Source organism: Mytilus californianus, unplaced genomic scaffold (assembly GCF_021869535.1).
Source record: "Mytilus californianus isolate M0D057914Y unplaced genomic scaffold, xbMytCali1.0.p SCAF_1, whole genome shotgun sequence".
In the NCBI taxonomy this organism is placed as follows: domain Eukaryota; kingdom Metazoa; phylum Mollusca; class Bivalvia; order Mytilida; family Mytilidae; genus Mytilus; species Mytilus californianus.
The window spans coordinates 136,184,369-136,211,804 of NW_026262581.1; the positions used below are offsets into that span (position 1 = coordinate 136,184,369).

The 27,436-nt window shown below is 32.6% G+C and overlaps 1 protein-coding gene across 3 annotated transcripts in view; it reads right to left on the reverse strand.

The window, feature by feature from the left end:
- LOC127735797 (rho-associated protein kinase 1-like) overlaps positions 1-27,436 on the reverse strand; it is a 62,986-nt gene that overhangs the window by 20,020 nt on the left and 15,530 nt on the right. Inside the window, exons 11-19 of one of the 3 annotated variants that reach the window (XM_052246129.1) lie at positions 26,739-26,898; positions 25,972-26,005; positions 25,066-25,080; positions 8,869-8,948; positions 7,954-8,062; positions 5,311-5,469; positions 3,716-3,796; positions 3,212-3,377; positions 1,769-1,875 (exon numbers count right to left, since the gene is read on the reverse strand). In XM_052246129.1, the coding sequence (XP_052102089.1) occupies positions 1,769-1,875; positions 3,212-3,377; positions 3,716-3,796; positions 5,311-5,469; positions 7,954-8,062; positions 8,869-8,948; positions 25,066-25,080; positions 25,972-26,005; positions 26,739-26,898 (911 nt within the window). Of the gene's footprint in view, positions 1-1,768; positions 1,876-3,211; positions 3,378-3,715; positions 3,797-5,310; positions 5,470-7,953; positions 8,063-8,868; positions 8,961-25,065; positions 25,081-25,384; positions 25,397-25,971; positions 26,006-26,738; positions 26,899-27,436 lie in introns of all 3 variants that reach the window. The other 2 variants (XM_052246151.1, XM_052246140.1) reach the window with 2 other exon arrangements.

A 27,436-nucleotide genomic window follows, 5' to 3' on the forward strand; every position in this document is an offset into this window, starting at 1 on the left:
TTTAAATATAAATCAGAAATAACCAACTTAAAATGGAAAATTTTAAAAGAAAAAAAAAAATGAAAAAAAAAAAGAAAAAAAAAGAAAAAAAAAAAATCCCCCCCCCCAAATTTTTTGAACCCCCTTATGATTCATCACCCCCAAACTCAATCCCAGCCTTCCCTTTGTGGTATGGTACCTTGCAGTACAATTTCAGAGAGATCCATACACTTGAACACAAGTTATTGTCTGGAAACTAGAAAAATGCTTATTTTTGGCCCCCAATTCCTAAACGTTTCGGGCAATTACCCCAAAACTCAATTCCAGCTTTCCCTTTGTGATATGGAACCTTGCAGTACAATTTCAGAAATATCCAAACACTTACACACAAGTTATTGTCATGAAACTAGAAAAATGCTTGTTTTTTGCCCCTTTTTTGGCCCCTAATTTCTAAAATTTTGAGGCAATTACCCCCAAAATCAATTACAGCCTTCCCTTTGTGATATGGAACCTTGTGGTACAATGTCAGAGAGATCCATACGCTTACACACAAGTTATTGTCTGGAAGTTACAAAAATGCTTATTTTTGGCCCCTAATTCCTTAACTGTTGGTACCATAACCCCCATAATCAATCCCAACCTTCCTTTCGTGGTATTGAACCTTATGGTAAAATTTCATGGAGATCCATTCACTTAAACTAAAGTTAGAGTGCGAAAACCAATGTGTCTTCGGACGACGCCGACAACGACGACGACGACGCCAACGTCATACCAATATACGACCAAAAAATTTTTAATTTTTGCGGTCGTATAAAAATTGGCAGGGGTTCCCCTAGTGATAGTGCTTTCAAATTCATCACATATCTACTAAGGCCTTCAAGAGTGGGTAAAGGAAGAAACAAGGCAAAGAGATTGGTGGTGAAGCTCTCCTTATTCTTAAGATCTTCATTTCTCTGCAAGAGATAGATCATAAAAAAACAATTACAATTAAAAAATAAAAGAGTACATACCTGAAAGTTATTTTCGATATCTAAATTATTTCCGATAGTCCAGACCTCTTCGTTTATTAGCTGTTTCCACTTATCCCCCCTTTTTAACAAGTCGTTTATACCCGAGAAAAAATTCCATCAGAACTCTAGCTCACACCAATAAACATTTCTCTCTTCACCTATGATTACATATTTTTGGTTTTCCAAGCCAGGTTCACTTGATACTCAGATATCTACTTTGTGTCTTTAATGGTTTAGTTAGTAGTTTTTGTGCTTTGTATGGATCTGATGAGTTAAGCCCTATTTAATTGATTTTTTAAATTTGTTTTTAACATTGTGCTGTTACACCACTGTCCCAGGTGAGGGGAGGGTTGGGTGCCAGCAAACATGTATAATCTTGCTACCTTCTGCATGTTTGCCTGTCCCAAGTTAGTCTGTAATTCAGTGGTTGTCATTTGTTGCTGTGTATAATATTTGTCTTTGTTTATTGTTTTGTACATAAATCAGGCTTTTAATTTTCTAGCTTGAATTGTTTTACATTTGTCATGTCAGGGCCTTTAATAGTTTGCTCTGCAGTATGGGTTTTGCTCATTGTTGAAGGCTGTATGTTGACCTATAGTTGCTAACTTCTACACTATTTGGTCTCTGGTGGAGATTTCTCATTTTGGCAATGATACCACATCTTATTTTTATAAAGCAGTATTATATGCTTCCTTGAACTTTTAAGGGGGAGTATGATAAAAAAAAAAAAAAAGAAGATTTTTCAGAAAATGTAATATAAAAATTCAGAATGAACTCACCTTTTCTAACTTAACTATCCTTTCCTGTAACCGCTGGATTTCTTTATTGGTAATTCTTTCTTTTTCTTCTGCTTTTTGTTTTTCCATCTGTAATCCTCTTACTTTTTCTAAAAATAAACAAATAAATCAAAGTGCTTGTGAGCACTGAAAGATAAAGATTGCATTCATTTTCCCATTGGAACTAAAAATTAAACATTGCATTGAATTAAGGTAGATTCATGGTATACCGCCATCTTGGATTGTACAATCACAGTACACAATCAGTCTAGTTATTTGCTCAAATCTGCAAATTTGTAGACAGATGTGCAATTTTATGGGTTAGACTGTTTATTTATATGAAGAAAACTTAATGATTTATTGAATTATCCAAAATATTTAAACAAATACAAAACATTTGTGTTTTAGAATCAAATTTTTCAACTAAGCTATTTAAGGGGAAATAACTCTTTTAGTAAAAATTTATACTGGAATGATAGGGAAATTTTTAATTTTTACTTGTAGCAAGAAAACAAGTTCGGTGACACCATTTTTTCTTTTTATTTTCTTAAAACATATTATAAAACCTATCTTCTCACAATTTATTTCAATATTCTATCTCATAGATTTCTTTTTATGCACAAAAATGTGTTTTTTCATGATCATTCTAAGCAAATTTAGGCAATTTTCAACATCTCATAGCTTGAAAAATAGCACGGTGACCCATCCTTTTTATTATATTTTTGAAAAGAGCATAATAAAATCTTCAATTTGGCAGTAATAAGTATAAGAAAATTCTATCTCGGGGAAACATATACCTATGATCTACCTTAAGTATTAAGCAATATTCTTCCTTTGTCATTAATGGTAATTGGTTCAACACAATTATTGACAAAGGCAGATAACTCCAATTTTAAATATTACTTTAACAATGACATCATTGATATTTTTAGAAGATACTAGATTCATACCGCATGCACAATTTATGTAATTTAAAGTACGGTTATATACTTACAGTATATATTTCATTGATAAATATCTTAAAATGTTCATGGATAGGACACAGTATATATTTCATTGATAAATATCTTAAAATGTTCATGGATAGGACACAGTATATATTTCATTGATAAATATCTTAAAATGTTCATGGATAGGACATACAGAATGTTGTGCTCAATGCACTATGTTTTTTAGTAGTGATACAATCTGGAAAAAAAAGCACTTCAATAGAAAGGATTTTGAAATGGGAAAAATGTTCTTTAAGTATGCAGACCCAAGAATATCCTAGGTATTTAATACTGGAAAATATATTTTTTTAAATAACCTGAGCACAGATTTCATCCCACTACTGACTTAAAAGTGGTTGGTAATTTATGCATCTGTATACAAGATAAATACTAACAAATTGTTTCCACCTTACCACAATGACGCAATTAAATCAGGTACGTAGTGATTTAAACTAACCTTGAAGTTCCAATGTTTCTTCTGATGCATGGTTCCTACTGCTCATTTCATGGTCCAAGCTATCTTGTAAAGTCATCACCTCTTTCTCTAAAGACAGCTTTATATTTTGTATTTCATTATACTTGTAATTCAGTTCGTTGTAATTTTTTTCTGATAAATTATATCTCTGAAAATACAAGATTTTTTTTAAAATGTAAGCATTCAACAACAAAAACACTATATTTCTAAAAGACGTTTATATCATTTTTGAATTCAGGTAAAAGGAAAATTATTCTTTTATTAATTTAGATACCATAAAATGCAGTAAATTTGCTTCTTTTATATAAATTCAAAGAAAAAAACTCCGTCAAAATTTGATGTAAAAAAAAATCAGTATATCAAACTATTGAAAAAGCTCCCACAAATAGAAACAAGGTTTTATTTTCTGCCACTGAACATTGTGATTAAACAAATGTTATCAAAGAAAAAATCTATCTTTTTTCACATTCAAACATTGATAAGTACCTGTTGTAATTCTGAGTAGGATTTTTTAAACCTAGCGGCCATTTCTGATTCCAACTGCAACTTCTCATTCAGGTCAGCAATCTGTAAAATATTATTTTTGAAAGCTTCACCTGTTAATGTCATTTACAGATATAAATAAAAATCAAGTTTAGAATGATAATACTATTCCCATCAATTACAAAATTCAATTCAATAATATAATTCCTGTCTCTTACTAATTACATTTTACATGTAACACACAATGTGAATTAATTCTATACAAAGTAACTACAAACTACATGCTCTACTTGGGCAATTTATTTCAAATTCCTTGATCAGACTGCATTAAATGATACAAACAATTCTAATATGATGTGCTTCTTTCGCTTTGTAAACAACAGCGTGATTAAATTCTCGATACATCTATACTTAGCGCAGAGTTGAAATGACGTCATATGAATGAAAACTCTTAAGCTGAAGATTATTCCGTTACGTGTACGCTCTAAATTCGGATAATATCGCATTAAAATGGAGTTTTGAGGTAGGCGTTGTTTCATTTTCTATTCTATTGCATCAATCCCACATTCATGGATTTCAGCAAGTCAACATGGCAGCTCACTCCTTAGTTACGACATGTCAACTGTGGATTTGACAGTAAATAGTAGCCAAGGAAAAAATGTTTGAGTTAAAAATTATAATGATTGAACACATTTTTATAGTGGTTATTTAAGAAATAATTCATGCAAGCATTAGATTTATTTGAAATTTGTAGCTTTTATCTTACAAGGGGTAAAATAGAACAGCCATACACACGGCAATCTTACCTTCGCTTCAGTTTTTACCGTATTTGTCCTATTAGAATCGAAATAATTCATGCAAGCCATAGATTTGTTATCATTTTCACATGGCCTGGGCCGTTATATTTGTAAATTTTATCCCTTGCTCACACTAGAGATAATATTCGAATATAACAGCCCAAGCCAAGTGAAAATTTCCAATAAATCTATGGCTTGCATGAATTATTTCTTAAATAAACAATTTCATTTATAGTTTTAAAAAACGAGATTAAAAAATTCACCATTTTAAAAGACGTTTTGTTCTGTGTATTACTGTTTATTATGTCTATCAATCAAGAATGGCATCAGAATAAAGATAAATACCTGCCCTGGTGTGATTGACACAAATATTCACTTCACATAGCTAACTAACATTACTTACCGATTTCTTTACTTCACATAGCTCACTAACATTACTTACTGATTTCTCTACTTCACATAGCTAACTAATATTACTTACCGATTTCTCTACTTCACATAGCTAACTAACATTACTTACCAATTTCTCTACTTCACATAGCTAACTAACATTACTTACCGATTTCTCTACTTCACATAGCTAACTAACATTACTTACTGATTTCTCTACTTCACATAGCTAACTAACATTACTTACCGATTTCTCTACTTCACATAGCTAACTAACATTACTAACCGATTTCTCTACTTCACATAGCTAACTAACATTACTTACCGATTTCTCTACTTCACATAGCTAACTAACTGTCTAACATTACTTACCGATTTCTCTACTTCACATAGCTAACTAACATTACTTACCGATTTCTCTAGAGTGGCTACTTTTTCATGATTGTGCATTTTATTACTAGATAATTCTTTCCTTGCACTCATCTCACTGTCCAGTAATTTTTCTTTCTCCCTTATCATCATTTCAAGTTTTCTTTTATTCTCAAATTCATTGTCCAATTTTCTTTGTGTCTGAAAGTTATAAGATTGTTTTAGGATTTGCTACAATAAATCACTTCTATTACAAAACAAACTTTATTATGTACTTTGTTGTATTTATTAGTTTGAACAAGGAAATTTATGTTACCATTGTCATTTTGCATAGTTTCTTCTGTTACCTATTCTAACATTGGACTCAGACTTCTTTTAAACTGAGTTTTACTGTGCATATTGCTGTGTTTGTTTATTCAACATTGGCTAGAGGTATAGGGGGATAATTGAGATCTCACAAAACCATGTTTAACCTGGGCACATTTTTGTGCCTCTCCCAAGTCAGGAACCTCTAGCCTTTGTTATATTGTGTGTTTTTTTCAAATTTTGGTTCATTTATATGTTTTTGAGCTTAGAATGGCTCCCATTTCACTGAACTAGTATACATTAGTGTTTAGGGGCTAGCTGAAGCCCGCTTCCAAGTGCGGGATTTTCTCACTGCTTTGAAGACCTATTGGTGGCACTGGGCTGCTTTCTGCTCTTTGGTCAGGTTGTTGTCTCTTTGACACATTCCCTGTTTCCATTCTCTATTCTAATTGTTTGTGTTGCAATGGCTCACATTTCTAAATAGGTCTTAGTTTAATGACACAATTATGTATTTGAAAGTAACTTCAAACCAGATGTTCTTAAAATTTTACAAGAAAAATATTGAGTTTCTCTTGTACTATAAATAATTTTTTAAATCTAATAGTCATGGTTTGCAGTTAATGAAATAGTATATTTTGTCCAGGATTAACATCTTTTACACATTTAAAAGTCAAATTCTGATTCTGTCAATAGGTGATTGATTGATTGTTGCTTAACATCCAGTGGCAAATATTTTATGCATGTTCAGGATGAGACAATAGGTGAGTTTTATGAAATGGTTTGTAAGTTTAAATAACAAGAGTGCACACGCTGAAATGTCTCGCCTTCTTTACTAACCATTGATTTTATGTTGATAGTCCTAAATATAAAGCTTTACTACAAGTAACACATGAACTTAACATGATCCAAGAAAATGAGGTCAAGGTCAGATAAACCAAACGAGAAACACATGTACACCTTACAATCATTCAATAAACCAAACATACTTGACCTATTGCTTATAGTTTCTAAGAAACAGTCTTAACCAAGAAAACTTAACATTGACCAATGAACCATGAAAATGAGGTCAAGGTCAGATGAACCATGCCAGACAGACATGTACACCTTACAATCAATGTATGCATTAAATATAGTTGACCTATTGCTTATAGTATCTAAGAAACAAACTTAACCATGAAAACTTAACATTGACCAATGAACAATGAAAATGAGGTCAAGGTCAGATGATACCTGCCAGACAGACATATACACCTTACAATCCTTCCATACAACAAATATAGTTGATCTGATGCTTATAGTTGAAGAAAAACAGACCAAAACACAAAAACTTAACACTGAGAAATGAACCGTGAAAATGAGGTCAAGGTCAAATAAAACCTGCGAGATTGACATGTACATCATAAAATATTTCCATACACCAAATATAGTTGACCTATTGCCTATAGTATTAGAAAAAAAGACCAAAACTCAAAAACTTAACTTTGACCACTGAACCATGAAAATGAGGTCAAGGTCAGATGACACCTACCAGTTGGACATGTACACCTTACAATCATTCCATATACCAAATATAGTAGACCTACTGCTTATAGTATCTGATATATGGACTTGACCACGAAGACTTAACCTTGTTCACTGATCCATGAAATGACGTCGAGGTCAAATGAAAATTGTCTGATGGGCATGAGGACCTTGCAAGGTACGCACATACTAAATATAGTTATCCTATTACTCATAACAAGAAAGACATTAACATTACAAAAAATGTTGACTTTTTTTTCAAGTAGTCACTGAACCATGAAAATGAGGTCAAGGACAATGGACATATGACAGACGGAAACTTCGTAACATAAAGCATCTATATACAAAGTATGAAGCATCCAGGTCTTCTAGCTTCTAAAATATAAAGCTTTTAAGAAGTTAGCTAACGCCGCCGCCGGATCACTATCCCTATGTCGAGCTTTCTGCAACAAAAGTCGCAGGCTCCACAACAATACACTCTCCATCCAGTGGCCAAAATACGTTTTCCAAGTAAATAGATTAAAATAATAATTCTTTGTGAATTTGTGAATCATTTGCAAACCATATATGAATTGCTTATATATCAATTATTTTCCCTTTAACATGTGGGACTGGAATTATTTTCCATTATGCACATCCCCAGGTAATGTTCTACAACTGTAAAGTTTCATCAATATCTGTCAAGCAGTTTAAGAAGAGTTGCACTTATATGGCACACTGACAGACAGATGCATAAGGCAATTCCTATATACCCCCAAAACCTTGTTTGCAGGTGATGAAAAAACAATGTAGTTTTCCTATATAACTAAGCATCACATGTTTGAAATGTATATAAAATATTGATAGACAAACTGATACCTCTTTAAGATCATGTTGAATAAGAGCTACTTTTCTTTCAAGTTCACTTCTTTCTAGTCTTATCTTTCCTTCTTCTGAGTTCAGCCTATCTAAACTCTGCACTGCCTGCCTAAAATTCGAAACATATAATTTGTCATCAAAAAGTACAACATTCAGGATCCTGAACTATTTAAATATTGTTTCAATAGATTTTTTTTATATTTCTTTCAGTTATTCTACAACGTTTGATGATACTGCATTCAACCATTATATATATAAATATATATATATATATGTCATTTAATATTCTTCTGGTTTCATCAATTCACACTTTTCCAATCCTGCTGTGTGGGGTAAATGTTGACAGCAAGGAGATGAGAGTCAAGCTCTGCATGTAAAAGACTCCTTTTCTAAGAATTGGAAAACATTTAGCAGCTATAAAAGGTGTATATATCCTGTTCTTACCAAACATTCTAAATCTGTTGTGTTTTTTTTATAAACTTCTTGTTGCTACCAAATATTCCTAATTTTCTAGTGAGAGTTAAAATTTTTGGTCCATTTCTAACAATAACTTACCCAACTTGTATTAATTTTTTATGTAAATTTTGTTCTCTTCTTGAATTTGCTTTAAAAAAAATAAATTTAGGGGCCGTCTTGACCTTGTTGTAGGGTATGAATGATTCGTTCATTGTTGAAGACCCTACATCAACTGTCAAGATGAAGAACAGGAATAAAAGCCCTGTTCATTGATAATTTTCTATGTTTTCTGTGTATTGTGTGCGATTTTGTCCCATGTACACTTACTCCATATCCTTTCATTTTCTAAGCAATCAACACTCAATCAAATCTATAACAATGACTGATTTATCAAATGTTTTTTTTTAATGACTGATGCATTACTTCAATGTATTGGCAAAACACTTAGCAATGTCTTACATGTATTTTCTTTCAATATCTTCTTTCCCAGATTTCAATGTCCGTATCTGATCCTCTAACTTTCTTTTATCTTCATCATTCTGAAAGGTAAACTCAATATTATATAACCTTTTATTCAAATGTACTTTTAACAAAGCAAATGATGACTTTTTAAGCAGTTGGAATATTAATATTGTGGAAAAGCATAAAATAAATTAAAATTTGGCTAAATGTTAAAATATTTGTGTTTATATATACATTCTATTATAAAACTATGAGATCGAAAATTTTATGTATTTCTAAACATATGAGAAAAAAGAAGCAGTTTTGCAAAGTATGTGCAAGGCTCACATGTATGTAACCTCTTTCCAAATGTATACAACTTACACACACTGAAGTCTTATGATAGCTTTGTGTAATTTGGTATCCAGGATCTATTAGCAGGCAGAAACACAATGTTTAAGAAGAATTAATTAAATCTATGTACAAAACTATCTAAAGGTGGGTTATAAAGTAACAAGGAAATTCTAAATATAGATTGTGTATATTATCAAGGAATATATTATGAAGAAATAAACCACAATTTGAGATATATATACAAAGGGCAGGTAATCCTACAATTCAGATGTGAAGCAGACAGAATAGTTGTCGTGTGAATCCAATAATGATGTATTTCCCATTTGATAATATAGTGTTAAAAATTTAAGTTAAACTTTAGAAGCACAATATCTTAAATATTTGTCTGAGACATAAAAAGTTATAAAGGAATCATCAAATTTACTTAAATGCAGAGTAACTCTTTGTTTAATTGTTTTTTAATAGACAAGCAACTTAAATAAATAAAGCATCCCCTTTTCTGGAGAAAGAACATTTCACTTCAAACAATGTTGTTTTAGAAATTTTCCCTATATTTCTATAGGAGATAGACCATGGATTTTTTAACTGTGTAATATTCCCAATTCTTGACAGCTGGATTTGCTAAGAATTGCTCATAGATTGAGTTTTAGCCACGCAAACAATTTAAGCATAGTACTACTAAGATCATTTTGATAATTATTTTACAGCAAAAATACACAAATAAAGTGGAGATACAACACTATAGAAATATTTTTCTCTGAACTAACTAGATGAATAAGCCAATGGGAATTTGGAGATAGAACAATGTAGTTCTGACAAAAACTTGTGGGGTGTAGAAATCTTGTATTATAGTTGTATAGGGGGATAGACCATTGCAATTGGATATAAAAAATATAGATAATTCCATTTTTATCAAAAGTGGACATATAACACTATAAGATTCACACGATGTAGTGTCTACATGTCACGTCTTCTATTGTCATGTGACTCATGTCTAACAGAACTATATGGTCATGCTGCATATAAAGAGATATACAGTCACTAACTAGAAAAAAACAATACATTTAACAAAGTTCTATGTCTGATCATCAATTATTTGTCAGTCAATGACTTTATAAATATATCCCTTTTTGCTTAGTTGTGACTCACCATCTTGAATGTCAGTACAATGTATACGTGTATTATATAAAACTTCATATTATAAGATTTTGATCATTTCCCTAAAAATTACCTTCCACTTTTTATCAAGAGGAAGAAAAAAAACAGCTTTCAAAATATTGTTTATAGAAGGTTCCATATTGTACAGTACATTCTTTCATCACTGAATTTTATTTGCAAATGGAGAAATCAAACTATAAAGTTTTTAACAAGAGAATATGGGTCAATAACTTGAAACTGGAAATGGATCTATTAGCTAAATATTGAAAAGCATAGATAATCTATTGGACAAAAATATAATCAAGAAAGACTGTTTGAAGCTACAAGGGTGAAAGGGTGAAAGGCTAAATTGGAAATAAAAGCTATTTGCTTAAAATGGTCAAACGCAAAGATATAATGTATGATCTATTTGGTATTAAAAGGAAAAACCTTTTCATGTAACTGAAAAATTAAACAGTTCAGTGATTGTGAAGCAATGTTATAAGAAATGAACATGCATGTAATGTTAATATTCAACATGGTCTTAAATACTAATTTTATATAATTACAAGAGTGCACACGCTGAAATGTCTCGCCTTCTTTATTAATCATTGATATAATGTTGATAGTCCTAAATATAAAGCTTTATTACAACTGTCACATAAACTTAACATTAACCAAAAAACTAAACATTGACCAATGAAACATGAAAATGAGGTCAAGGTCAGATGAACCATGCCAGGCAGACAAGTACAGCTAACAATTCTTCCATACAACAAATATAGTTGACCTATTGCTTATAGTTTAAGAAAAACAGACCATAACACAAAAACTTAACACTGAGCAATGAACCGTGAAAATGAGGTCAAGGTCAGATAAAACCTGTGCAACTGACATATAGATCATAAAATATTTCCATATACAAAATATAGTTGACCTATTGCATATAGTATTAGAAAAAAAGACCAAAACTCAAAAACTTAACTTTGACCACTGAACCATGAAAATGAGATCAAGGTCAGATGAAACCTGCCAGCTAGACACGTACACCTTACAATCATTCCATACACCAAATATAGTAGACCTATTGCATACAGTATAAGAAAAACAGACCAAAACACAATAAAATGCTCCGCTGGGGCGCATCTTGATACGACCACAGAGGTCTAACCCTGAACAGTTGGGGCAAGTATGGACACAACATTCAAGCTTGATACAGCACTGAATTTGGATTGTAATTAAATATTTGACACAGCATAGGTTTCTGACACAGAATAAATGTGGTCTAAGAACTTAAAAATATTTAATTTACCTATTCAAACTATATCATTATTATTTGCTTTATATATATAAATCAGAAATAACCAATTTAAAATGGAAAATTTTAAAGAAAAAAAAAGGAAAAAAAAATCCCCCCCCCCCAATTTTTTTAACCCCCTTATGATTCATCACCCCCAAACTCAATCCCAGTCTTCCCTTTGTGGTATGGTACCTTGCAGTACAATTTCAGAGAGATCCATACACTTAAACACAAGTTATTGTCTGGAAACTAGAAAAATGCTAATTTTTGGCCCCTTATTCCTGAACTTTTTGGGCAATTACCCCCAAACTCAATCCCAGCTTTCCCCCTGTGATATGGAACCTTGTAGTACAATTTCATAAAGATCCATACACTTACACACAAGTTATTGTCATGAAACTAGAAAAATGCTTGTTTTTTGCCCCTTTTTGGCCCCTAATTCCTAAAATTTGGAGGCAATTACCCCCAAAATCAATCCCAGCATTCCCTTTGTGATATGGAACCTTGTGGTACAATGTCAGAGAGATCCATACACTAACACACAAGTTATGTCTGGAAGTTACAAAAATGCTTATTTTTGGTCCCTTTTTGGCCCCTAATTCCTTAACTGTTGGTACCATAACCCCCAAAATCAATCCCCACCTTCCTTTTGTGATATTAAACCTTATGGTAAAATTTCATAGAGATCCATTTACTTAAACTTAAGTTAGAGTGCGAAAACCAATGTGTCTTCGGACGACGACGACGACGCCAACGTCATACCAATATACGACCGCAAAATTTTTTGCGGTCGTATAAAAACTTAACTATAACCACTGAACCATGAAAATGAGGTCAAGGTCAGATGACACCTGCCAGTTGGACATGTACACCTTACAGTCCTTCCATACACCGAATATACTAGACCTATTGCTTATAGTATCTGAGATATGGACTTGACCACCAAAACTTAACCTTATTCACTGATCCATGAAATGAGGTCGAGGTGAAGTGAAAACTGTCTGACGGGCATGAGAGCCTTGTAAGGTACGCACATACCAAATATAGTTATCCTATTACTTATAAGAAGAGAGAATTTAACGTTACAAAAAATCTTAACTTTTTTTTCAAGTAGTCACTGAACCATGAAAATGAGGTCAAGGACATTGGACATGTGACTGATGGAAACTTCATAACATGAGGCATCTATATACAAAGTATGAAGCATCCAGGTCTTCCACCTTCTAAAATATAAAGCTTTTAAAAAGTTAGCTAACGCCGCCACCGCCGCCGGATCACTATCCCTATGTCGAGCTTTCTGCGACAAAAGTCGCAGGCTCGACAAAAGTCGCAGGCTCGACAAAAGTCATGCAAATGTTTTAATTTAATAGCTGAATCACTGATTTTAGTTAAGATAAAAATTTTCCACCAAAAAAGCCTCAACCACTGGTAGACCTATTTGGAAAATGCCCGCGATTTTTGGCTAATCTCCGCGAAACGGATAATAATTAGAGGTTCATCGTAAATTTGCTGTATTACAGAATATTATGCATGTTATCCGGAGATTTTCCGTGTCGGCGGGAATTAGCCGTTTGTCCGATAAAACGGGTGTGTATTGAGTCAGTGATAGAACCAGTGATGCGTGAGCGACGGTTATTAATAGATCGTTGTACATAGATGATTATAGAATTCGTTATGCGTGAGCGACGGTTATTAATAGATCGTTGCGATATATACAATGTTTACAGTCAGATTAAATAAACTATCTTATTTCCCTTTTCGGTCGAGATAAAACGGTGTTTTTGATAATAAAGTTACTTACGATATAAATATCAAATGTTGTCATTGTTCATTAAAGAAAAATCTATTTTAATGTGACCAATGAACAAGATGAATACATGTGTTATCTTTGCAAAAGACAACTACAATTTTTTTAATATATGAATGGAAATCGTATTTACGTTAAAAAACGTAAACTAATCTACTATTCATGATAGATTCATAATGTGAATAGATAGTTTGGGTCAGAAACTTTGTTCTCACTTTAAAAAATCTTCACAATTGTCATGTTTAGAAAAAAAATCAGTCCTTGTACTTATAGAGTCTCCGGAAGATACCGTAATCGGGCAGGATGTCAAACTGATCTGACACTTGTCCTAGTGTATTTAACACCTGCTGTGATATTGCTTGTGCAATACCAGTGGAAGGTCGTAAATCAATCTGTACCCGATTGATCAGAATTTAATTTTACCTGTACATATATTTAGTCGTTACGGAGGATATCATAGATACATGTTATATATTGTATTGTAATTAATGAAGATAATTTAAATATATTATATAATAAAGACCTATTTGCATATAAATCGAACATATTCATTCCAACCAAGAAGGTTTGAAATTGAAAGTTTTCAACAAACTTTTGATAAAATCTTTCCCGTAAATTACATACGAGTCATTGGTTTATAGTTACACATTTGTAACCCTTCTAACGTCTTATTTCTTTGTGCTATTAAAAGAACTCAAAATTTTCCATATCAGATCACATTTCGTACGAGTCCTAAAAATTATAATTGAATAATCTTCTATTTTCCTTTCGACACCACGTTCCCCATAGGAGCCTCAAGATCTAATCATACCTGTCAATCATTAGCCACAAGTTGGTCCGCCAGATAGATCACTCGTGCTTTCTATTATGACATCGTTGAGAAGTTTTTGTAAATTGATTTGTGATATAAATAAAGTGATGTGAAGTTTATTTTACGGCCGATCAAAATTTGATGTGATTCGATTTTTCTTTTACACAAAGATGTTTTTTTAATATGTCATAAAATACATGGAAATAAAACATTTGAGTTCGTTTTTTCCCGTAAATATATTCAATCAACCAAAATTTATTTCAAAAGGTAAACATTTATAATAATTACAAAGTTATAATTTGATTTTTATTTAAGTCGGTTAATGGAAACAATAAAATGACAACGTCTTTGCAGAAATATTAATCCAGACATTAACGTACTTAGACTGTCCATGCATTTGTTCCACTGTGTAGGACAATTTATTCACGAACTACATCATTAATAATTACTAATATAACAGTTGCTGAAATGTAAGTTGTATATTATTTATTTTTTTACAAACATGCGTTTTGGTTCCGTTCAGATTTGCTATTACAGCATGTGTAGATTCCTTGATTTTCATCTAGTTTCAGTTATATATATACTAGTTCCAGTCAGTATAGGGCTAATCATTTTGCCTTCCAACAAAGTCAACAATTTAGCATCGGACGTATACGTGACTGCGTATTTATACATCTCTATATGTTATATCTGATGTAATGGACTCCTAGTATGTTGTCCTTTTAAAGTTGGCTATACAATATTGGCTGTGCTCATTGTTGAAGGCTGTACAGTGACCTATAGTTGTTAATTTCTGTGTCATTTCTCTTGTGGAGAGTTGTCTTATTGGCAATCATACCACGTCTTCTTTTTTTATAACGTACCCGTTTTAATAGCAATGTTATATTCAAAACGGATGAGAAAACCCCATGGTTGACAATTATCTATATCCATGTCAAGTGGGGTTAGGTAATAGGAGCGGAACTTATTGATTATGTATGTTTGTGAGGGTCTGGATAGGATTTATAGAAGAATAGAGAACACAAATGGACAAAAAGTGCACAACATAGGACCAGAAAAGTAAAAAAAAAATAGCTGCCAAGAAAATAAAGAATATAGAATAATGAGAAAAAAATATGAAGAGTAGAGAAAAACAGATGACTAACAAATTAAAAGACAATTAGGATTGAAAGACCTCCCCCCCAATATTCAAGACCTTCGTATGTGTTCAAAGAAAATCTGCATACGTTATAGTTCCTTGCTATAAAGTTACGTTCTCAAAGGCTTTTAAGGATTATGTACCCTTGTGTTGATTAAATGCTAAACATATGGATTTTTTTTTAGAAAATCCACAGCTTTTCCCTTGTACTGTCATATTCGGCGATTCGATGCTTTATTGATGAAGGATTATTGCATTCAGTGCTAGCAATGATTTTTTTAATTGAGTTACATATGTTTAAAATATTATAACAAAAATAAAATGCTTCGGCGCTGAGCGCAGCCTGATATGACCGCAGAAGTTGAACCATGAACAGTTGGGGCAAATTTTGACACAATATTCAAGCTTATTACTGTCTGAATTAGGATTGTCAGGGGTTAAAAAAATGTGTTACAGCTCACTAGCCCAGGACTTGTTGGTAGCAGGATTTTACTAGCCCTGTTGAAAGAGCTGCTAGCCCATCAAAACTGACCTGCTAGCCCGAGTATACCTTTCAAATTTAGAGTGGATGTCCCTTGTTTTGAATCCGGCATTATACACGGTATTTGATTAAATAAATTAAATGAATTTTTGTTTTATTAATTATAACAGGGATCTCTAGACATCTTTTTGGATATCCCTTGTACTATGGGTTGTTAAATATTTTCGGGCACAGAAAACATGTTCATTGATATTGTCATGTTAAACCAGTGGTTCAATTCGTATATTTGTTGTTCCCACATACAAAGCAGACTTTTTATCAGCGAGATCGGGAAAATAACGGCAATATTCACAAAACATCATCTCTTGTTTATCATCAGTAACAGTCGACCTTGCCCATGGGGAATCTTTCTGTCAATGACACTATAAATGTTTTTTCCCGCTTTTCCTGGTCGTATTTGGCATTTTTTGGGATAAATTTTCAGCCTCATTACCCCCTTCATCTACCGTTTTTCGTTTTAAAACTGACAAAGTTCCTGTGGTGGCCGTACTAAAATGTTTAGAAATAATTTGTGCATGGTTTCAAGCTCAAATTAACAGCTATCCGACAAGACAGGTCAATATCGATCATTACATCATACACCCAAGTACCATTAATTGAAAATCTCGGCATAAGCAATGTACAATACCCCCTGTACTGAGAAATTGATATTGAAAGTACGTGAATTGCGATCAATACATGATACCGGTCCACCCAGAGTTAGTTGTTCTATTTTTAAAACATGTACAAAATCGGTTCAAATTCTTGGAATCCCGGATGACGTACGTAATTGAATCTGATTGGCTAAGATAGAATAGCGATGAGGGGATTTTCCACTTACTATTTTGGAAATGCCAAGAATTGTTTGTTACTAGTCCGTCGGGCATATTCGGTTACAAGTTTTAATTGCCCGAAGTGTAAAAGTCTAGTCCCGGGCGTCGGGCTAGTGGATTTTTTAACCCCTGATTGTGATCAAATTTTTGACATAATATAGGTTTCTGACACAAAACATGTGTAAAGGTCCGAGGCTTTCAAATCTATTGGGCAATTAAAGATTTCTTCTTGAAACTTTTGAAATATTTTAAAATTTGAAAAATTTTGAAAAAAAAATTAAACCCCTTTAAAAAATTTGGAAACCTGCAAACTTTTTGAACTCACAACCACCCCCCCCCCCCCCCCCCCCCCCCCCGCCCTTTGGAGCAATAACCTCAACACTTGATCCCAGTTTTCCTTTGTAGTATGGAAACTTGTAGTACAATTTCAGAAAGATCCATACAGTGACTTAAACACAAGTTATTGTCTGAAAAACTAGAATAACTAAAAAAATGTTTTTTTGCCCTTTCATGGCCCGAATTCCTTCATGAATGCAATTACCCCCAAACTCAATCCCAGCCTTCCTTTTGTGATATGGAACTTTGTGGTACAATGTCAGAGAGATCCATACACTTACACACAAATAATAGTCCAGAAACTACAAATGTGTCTTCGGACGACGTAGACGACAACAACCACATCATACCATTATACGACCCCCCCCCCCCAAAAAAAAATTGGAATCGTATAAAAATCTCGGTCTTAAAATCTGTGGATTTTCTAAAAAAATCTTGGTTTTATTTTCACCAAATTTTCTTTTTCTACTAAATTCAATTAAACTATAAATAATAATGCTTTGCACGAAGTTTCACCTTGGTATATGTACAAAATGGTCCATCTCTTTTTATAAATCTGGATAATTTCAGAAAAGGTATCAAAATTCATAGGGACTCCTGGAGACGGGACAATTTTTTTCAAGCCCTCTCCCTTTTCTCCAAAGTGCATTATTTTTTTTGTTTTCTGTTAAATACCATTATTTTGGCGTTTCTGTATACTATGAACATACATTTATTATCAATAAAGTATATTTGATATAAACTATCAATTCCAAGTTTCTTCTACACGGCAATCACTGCTAAATTGATTTCTCCTAAAATAACCCAAACAGTAGAATCATAAGAATAGATGACAAATGCAACTATGCATGGAACCTATAGAACACAGAGTCATGATGAAGGAAAGGAAGAGAAGCGACTAACAAAATGAGGTCTTCTCGTTTAAGTAGTATAGATAGATAGATACTATAAGTCGGAGAAGCTTTTGTAAAGAAACATAACAAGCTATACACAAATTCATAAACATCACATAAGTACATCCTTAACCAGGCTATATATCAAGTCGACAAACATTGGAAATGAATGGAAAAAAAAGGATGAGATGTGAACAAAAAAAAACATAAATTCCCTGCTACATACATAGATTGCTTTAATGCATACTTATGGTCGTGCCTTTTTCTCTCGATTTTATGTACGTATATTTTGGTATCACACAAGTTCATGATTTTTCTCTGACTGTTTATAACTGCGTTACACTAGATCCAATGATTCTTATTGATTTTAACTTTAATTTTCACAATTTGTGCATGTTATTACCTCACTGTCCAGGTTGGGAGAGGCCCAGTCCTATCCTATAAAGCAAATGATATGGATTTTCTCAGTCTTACATTCCAGGATTGGTGACCGCATGAGGGTTGAGCTATCTCAAATAGGTTTAAACCCTCCTCATTTTATGACTGTCCTGGCAAGTCAGGAGCTTGTAATTTTTAAAGGTGTTGTCTTTTTAATTTTTCCAAATTATGTCATGTCGGGGCATTTTATAAATTCTATATGGTATGAGTTTTGCTCACTGTCTGAGAAGGGCCGTACGGTGTCATACAGATCCTTAATTTCGAGTTCTTTGTTTTCTTTTTAATTTTTAAATTGATGTCCAGTGACAAATATTTCTCGAGTCATGTCATTCAGGCAGTATATAAAAAAAATGAAAATTGTTCATGCGAGTCGGTAGGAAATAGATTCCCTACACTCTTGTTTTAAAGAATATTTATTTTATTCAGTTATCTTGAAAGACAATATCTACTGCAGTTAAATGAAGTTGTGATACTGAGAATTTGACTGATTAGATTTTATTTTCAATTGCCAAAGTGTGAAGTGGTAGAGCCCATTTCTGTAACCTTTATTTGTTGCATTCTGTGTGATAAAATTTAGTAGTTTTGAACCTACTGAGATTTTAATAACTTATTTTCAAATGATGGAACCTTATCAAAATGTGTGTCAATTAAGATAAATTGAACATGGTGTTAACAGTCAGCAAACTGTCACACAAGAAATATATTTAATGTCCGAGAACATGTAAAATAAACTACCTTTGTGAGGACATTGAATAAAATGTGTCGCATATTTCTCAACTCCTCTTCGTGCCATGTCAACAGAATTTTAATTTATACCGTCTTAGATGACAATTTATCAGAGGCTGCTTCAATGGTATATATGCATAATATAAACTTTATACATAAATCTCATTTCGAATGTTGTCTTTTCGTCCTCCAACATTCTTTGTCAAAATCCGGGATTCGCACTCGACTGTTTTGGAGTCAGAGATACATCTTACCATAGATGTAAAATTACATCTATAACCTTACACAGGTACACTGGCTAGTAAAGGGACAATAAACGGAAGTATAAATTGCCCCAGGTATTTTAAGTCGTATATTGAGTGTAATGTGTACACCGCCACGTGTGAGTGATTTCAAAGATAATCAAAATGATGTAATTCATGTAGTAACTTCCATGCAGCTACGCATCATCGCACGTAATATTGGACATCGCAAAAAAACTAGAATTTTTTTATGTGCCTTGTTAGATATTTAAAATGATATAACATCCAATGAAAAAAGAAATGTTTAAGATGGATATTTCTGATTTTCTGGTGAATTAAAAATTCAATAGAATATCTGAAATGATTTTAAGGAGCATGCATCTCGTTTATCTGATACTAAGTGAGTACAATAAGTCAACGTGTTAGTCGAACTATTAGTGTGTTTTGTCTTAAAATGTGTAGCCGTGTTATTTTGTTCACAGAACGAAGGGCAAATTGAAATTGAAACAAAAGGAAAATAAAAAAATAAAAGTTATTACCGTACCATAAGTTGACAAATAATAAAAATTAAATATATTAATTACCTATTCCGGCACACATGAGTTCAATTTATTAATCCCACAAGGGATACCAGCTACCAAGGAGACATTTCATATATCGGTACTCAAATCACTTCAATATTTTATTTCTCCGCGTGTATACCTGATGAAGTCTCGATTATTTTACAAAGACGGAGTAAGGATTAAAAAAAATAAAGGAAGTAAAAAATATATCATTTATAAGCTAGCACACCAGTGGCGGATCCAGAAATTTTCATATGCACTGACTGCCTAAGAGGGGGTCGCTTCAGTCATGCTTCAGTGATTCCCAATACATGTATAATCAACCACATTTTTTTTCAAGAAAAGGGGTACCTGGCCCCCTCTAAATCCGCTTCTGTCACACTATTCCATTAGTACTTTAAAACTTCTTGCACGGTGAACTACTATTAAAATTAATTCGTAACCAGTCACTTATGCCCACCCCCCTTTCACTTATTTTTCATGCTCATCTTTTCCGTTTGTAGGAAGGGTCTAAAATGCCTTTAATTTTATGTTTTATTATTTATGAATTAAAGAACAGTTTCATTTAGAGTTAAAACTATGTCCGACACTCCCTTTATCTGAAAAAGCTTTCATTATTTAATAAAAAAAAAGTTTTATCTTATCTTATCCCGTTAGTATAGAAAGTCCCTTTAGTCTAGATTTTTAGTTTATTGAAGGACCTTATTGTCTGATTTTAAAAATATACCTTAAATTGTAAAAATATTGGAATAAGCTCTCGCCGCGATATAGCATTTTTGTGCTAATGCAGCGTAAAGCAAACAACAATCAATAGAAAGTCCCTGGATTAACTTAAAATGGTCATTCATTCTCTCTCATTGATTATCCAAGTTTATCTAATCACTTGACTATGCACCAATACCCTAAAATTTCATTACACAAGGACACCTGTGGTACAGCAAGGATTCGTATATATAAAATTTAGTTCGTTGTACGTTCATGGATATTCATGACATGTGACCATTTGTGTGCACTTAGAACTTGACGGTCATCTTTCTGACCATCGATCAGATCGTGCAAGGGCTGTGTAGCCAGTCAAGGTCCTTTCAAAATTCCATATATATATCTGACCATCTACTCGCGCTTTAGCCTAAAGAAAAGACACGTGTATTCTCGGATGACGTAAGGAGAATTAGTATTTGTAATTATGATATTGTTATTATATATAAAAAAAGAAGATGTGGTATGATTGGCAATGAGACAACTCTCCACAAGAGACCAAAAATGACACAGAAATTAACAACTATAGGTCGCCGTACGGCCTTCAACAATGAGCAAAGCCCATACCGCATTGTCAGCTCTAAAAGACCCCGACATGTTCATATTAATGATCCACTCTTTGAAACCTAACCTTAGTATGACGAAAGTGCTATATATAACGAAAACAGCGGAGAAATGGATTAAATAGACTTGCTTTATTGTATAAACTAAAAAAAGGTCGGAGTGGAACTAACCCCGAAAAATTCAGTCTCTCTCCGTAATCGATCTCTTCTATATACTTGTTAATGAAATAATCGTAGATCAGCGGAATATAACGACTGAATTATTCGGGTAAGTGAAACAAGTAAATAAAAGTCAAAATTAACCATATGTAGTTCCATAAGGAGGGATCTGGACAGCCTGCCCCTAAATCAGCCTCCGAGTTGAGTCATACGTATTGACCTTTCTTGGCGCACACACGGTTTTCATTGCCTATGTGTTTTTTGTACAAATAAATAATTTGATAATTAATATGCCTTCAATCCATTTTCTTGAGACATATTACACGTACATGAATCATGAATTTTCTACGTTTTTATAATTTTGAACACATAGTATGCCCTGGGATCTGACCTGAAATATACATGAAACATTGAAAATTCACGATAGTAAGGTATATAGGAGCAACATTTAAATTCAAAGGGTTAGGGGTTTGTTCTGAGTCGGAAATAATTCGGAACACAACGTTATTCCCCACTGCCATGCACCAAACATTTTTTTCTTGAAATAAACGGTATGGGGAATTCTGGAATTCCGATTTTTTTTGTCAACTGCCAGACCACAATATTTTTTTCTCTCATCAAATTGGGGATCAGAATATGATCAGAATAGGCCTCCAGATTTCTTTTGGAAAATTTGGTGTTCACCCCAAGAACCGGGTTGGCCACAACATAACAATTTCAATTTTATTTACAATTTACACGGTGTGCATATGTTTAAGTATGTTTAAATGAAGATATTTGCATATAGTTTAGGACTTTATTCATTAAAGGTTGAAAAATACAGGCAAAGTTCAGATGTTTATGAAGTGTTATATATTTTGACTTTTGTGAAACCTTAACAGAATAGACAATTGGGGCAAATCTGCTGAAAAAAAAAAACGAAAATTCCTAGTAACAAAAAATTAACCCACATAACAGCAATTGAAATCTCCTCCCCCAAGAAATTGTACCTCAGGACCTGTATAATGCTGGAAGTATTTTAATATGCCTTTGGAACACCCTTTTAAAAAATTGGGTATGGTTCTCCAGGCCACGGCTTAGGTAGCACTTCACAGTTAGAAAATAAAATTAAAATTGAGCCACAGAATGTCTGATAATCTTCCAATCCTGGCCTTCAAATACATTAGGCCAACTGTACTAGCACCCCTTTTTTCTGAGAAACCCTGGCTAGCACACCCTTCCTTTTTTCACAGTGTCTGGATCCGCCCCTGACCGATACGTAGTACTCAACTATGATCAACTGTAGGTCATAATAAAGGACGAAATACGTAACGTAAATTAATTCAAGCGTGAGGGGCCCCCATATATCACGGCTAAAATTGTACTTAGTTTGTCCTTTTATACAACCTTTTGGCAAGTACCACCATCCGAGAAATCAGTTACCACGATCTTTCAAAATTAACATGAACAGTAACCATCATCAACGTCCTTTTTTTTCACTCTCTATTTTCTAAGTAATGTACAACTGTTTACGCTTGTCAGCAGTGTTTATCATTGTTTTCATTAGTTTACAAGTTGTGACCTTCGAACTTGTTTTATTCAATGTTCCTATAGATTTTTATGGTAACTCCCTGTGCCCCTAAAAAACAAAGAAAATAAAGTTTCCCTCCCACAAAATTTTACACTTAAACGTTGATTTGAAAAAAAAACTTGATTTTATAATTTTGGTTATCAATTGAAATGAACCTTCTAGAGCCTCAACCTAACGCGCACAATAATGTCAATCATTACACATCAAATTTAACCCTAAATTGACATTCCACAATCGGTCAGTAACATCACCTGTGTTTATAGCTACATGATGTTTCCCGCCGTTGGAAGATCTCGTGCAGTGACACAATTGATAAAATCTATTTTTAACATCTCTATTGTGAGCGAAATTTTTGACGTGCATTATTTCATTATTAAAAATGTTCGATCTACATTTGTTGCAGTCTAAAATTTAATTAAAAGAAACGTAATATCATTTCTTTTTCTTTGGCAATTATAGTAAATTAATCTCATCCCGGAATGTATATTCACTTTACCATTAGACCTGAAAGTGATTTGTAATAAATGAAGAAACTGTGTTTCACATTAAAAAATTTAAGAATATTATCGCTCAGGCATATTTATTTTATTTTAAGATGATTGATTGTTGGTTGCTTAACTTCCAGTGGCAAATATTCCATGCAAGTCCGGACAAACTTAGTTTTAAGATCGCACTTTCAAAAATCATTGTAAAACAAAAATGATCAGAAGAACTTTTATTCATGTGAAATAACCGTCAAATCTTTTAAAAAGAACTTATTTACATTTCAAAGTGTAACAGATTAGTTTACAAGACAGGCATTGACGTTAAATATACAATTCCTTGTATCATAGATATAATGGCTATTATATCTATGCTTGTATACATGTACGTAACTTTCATATCTTTTAAATTGAACTTTTTTGTCTAAAAAGACAACCCACGAGTTTGCGAAATCGAGTTTGAATGCACTGCATTGTGTGTAAATACATATACATATTATGCAACGACGGTCTGACTCTATGTATTACCAGGGTTGCGTTCAATATCGTAGCGGCTACGTAGTGCTATGTAGATTTTTACTATTGAACGTGTAGCTATAGATAAGCTGCTACATAGATATTGATAGCAACTACATAGCCGCTACGTAGCTGCTACTATATTGAACTCAACCCAGTTGACCCCTGATACCAACTAAGGTTACTAAAGACTTTCCCCTGGCCGTTCATTTAATTTTTGTTTCAATAAACGGTTCTAGAAGCAATTAAATGATCTGCGGCCTCTGACATATAATTAAAAAAAGTAACCATCTAATCCCCAGATATATATAATCTGTTTCTCTCTAAATTTACAGAAACATTATATGATATATTTTTGAAAATTCCTTATATCTCAAATGATTATAGTTACTTTGTTTTTAATTCTGTAAACATCTATATATCATAATTTGTACCACACTACAAGGATCTATTAATAACCGTCGCTCACGCATAACGGATTATACAACGACCTATTAATAACCGTCGCTCACGCATCAGTGATTCTATCAATGACTCAATACACACCAGTTTTATCGGACAAACGGCTAATTCCCGCCGACACGGAAAATCTCCGGATAACATGCAAAATATCCTGTAATACAGCAAATTTACGATGAACCTCTAATTTTTATCCGTTTCGCGGAGATTAGCCAAAAAACACCGGAGTTTTTACAAAAATCGCGGTGATTTTCCAAATAGGTCTGCCAGTGAACCTTGTCTATATTTGACCAGTTCATTCAAATTCAAACCAAGAGCTCTTTACAAAACTGATCAATATAATAAGTTAAACATGCAAATCAGTAAATTACAGGTTAATTGATCAAATTTTGATTTCATCAAGTAACCAATTCACAAATTTAATTACAGTCCTTGTAAATTACACTCCACAGTCTCAATTAACCCTTTAGTTATGGGCAGAAAAATCTGAACAAGGTTGAGACATTTTGCCAATGAGCATATCTGTTTAACCATTATTATCAAGAGGAAACACTTTAACCCAGTAGCTACTGTCTAGATCAAACAATCAATGTATGACAATATACTCACCCCAGAAGACATTGACTAAAATATTACATAATAAGTTCATATCCAGGTTTGTTTTTAAATCTCTTCATTGCTTTTCAACTGACCACCAAAACAATTAAATCTTGTAAAATTACATGCAAAACTAAATTCATTAAAGCTGGGTTTTTCATAATTCATGCTGTGTACAAAATGGTGATATGCAATTTCATACCATAAAACTTTATAAAACATTCAAAGGAATTTGATAAAAAAAAAAGGGTCACACCGTCTTTCAAATATAAGCTGGGAATTAAAATTTCAAAAAATACATACAAGAGGTGCACAAAATTACTATACTTACATCCATAGTGGACTGAAAATGAAAAAGAAAACATAAATATTACATTTTTTTTATTTTTACTATGAAAAATTGCATAATATTAATACTTTATTCCAAAAGCAATACAGCTTATAGGATACATACACATAATGAAAATAATTTTATATGCAACAATAAGAATTTTTACAAAATATTCTTGAGTTACACAATATATAAATATAAAGGTGAACATGAAACAAAATAGAATACATAATACAAAATACGAAATACTGACGGAGAGTGCAGACATAGAGTATATGTCAATAAAACAAACCAAGGACACATTCAATTCATGGAAACAGATGAAAATCAATTATGGTGTAAAATTAATTGTTCTCCATAATTTTGTTTACAAAGTATTCATGTGAAGTTTTAACTACAAGCACCTGATCACTGTAAAGATTTAAGGTATTAACATTTAGAATAATTCAATATTTACTTGGTTCTTTGCACTGATAATACTATACATGTAGGTATTCACTCATTGAACACTACAGATACCAAAACAAAGCTTAAGAAATATGGACCTATATTCTAGGCATTTGAATGAATGGTATTATTATACATACCTTTCCACCACCACCTGAACTGTCCATTGAAAATCTGAAAAACAATACAAATTATTAGTTATGAAACATTGGTTTCTGGAAAAAAATTATGGACTAATGAATAATACTTACCATAACATAAGCTTAAAAGAGAGGCGAAAGATACCAAAGGGACATTCAAACTCATTAGTCGATAAATGTAATCCAACACATTGTTATTGATGGAAAGCCAAAGCAAACAGGTGCTTCCCTGCATTAGTTTTAATACACTGAACTTGTTCACCAATCTGGCACAACAGGTCAAGTAACTATGTCAATGATCAAAATAAATATTGGAAAACAAGCCCAAATTTGGAGAGCAAGAGGATGTTCTATAAACATGTGATGTATTCCTTGGAATTTTATAATTATCCACTACTTTAAACAGAATGTAAAAGTTATTACTACTAATATCTGTTTACTGTTTTCTAAACTTCTCCCCTAGAAATTCAGTAACTTATAAAAGGGTTTATAAATCATTCAATTTCTGAGTTACCTCCCCTTAATACATTAAGAAAGAAAAAAAAAAACCAGTTGAAATCAAGCAAAAATATTCTACCTTTGTAAAAATATCAGTAACTATAAGATAAAATCATATAAATTTGTACCTTTAAATGAAAATTCTAAATAGTAAATTGTTTTCCTGCATCAAAATTTTCTAACTTGATTGAAATTATAGACTTATTGTGTTCTGCTATTTTACAATCCAATAATGCTACATCAAAAATTTGTGTGTGGTAATAACTTACTGGTAATCTCTATTATAAGTAAATCCTATAAAAGGTAGGTGATTTCCAGCGAAAGCTTTTGGTATTTCAAACGAACCCTCAGGTCCATCATCTTTATCTATGTCTTCAAAATTACTAGTATCTATATCACTACTAAGTTCTGGTACTACTGGTGGTACAGCTGTAATTAAAGAAAAGTCTTTATGTATTATCTATAATCATTTTGATACTTCAGGCTGTTAATCTGTAATGCATAGTTAAAAAATACTACCTGTGAACTCATTATTATTCGTGGGATACCAATTTTTGTGGATTTTGTGGGTTAAGGTGAACATCAAACTTAACTGTTCAACAAAGCATTCACTTTCAATAGACTTGTATGCAGACTTTGACAAATATCCACAATTTTTTTTCTCAATCCACGAAAATTGGTATCCACAAAAACAAATAAATCCACATTAAACATTCAACTAAATCATAAAACGCTTCATGGCATAATTCAATTAATTACATAAATATCTCATTCTTATAAGTGAGGAGATCATGTAATTTTTTTAAACAGCTGGTGACCCATGATAATGAGGTCAAGGGACTTATGTCAGACATAAACTTCAGAACATAAAGCATCTGTATACAGGAAATGATGTATCCAGTCTTCTTCCCTCTGAAAAATGAAGCATTATACCATTGCTTTAAATTGTTGACAGATTTGCTTCTCT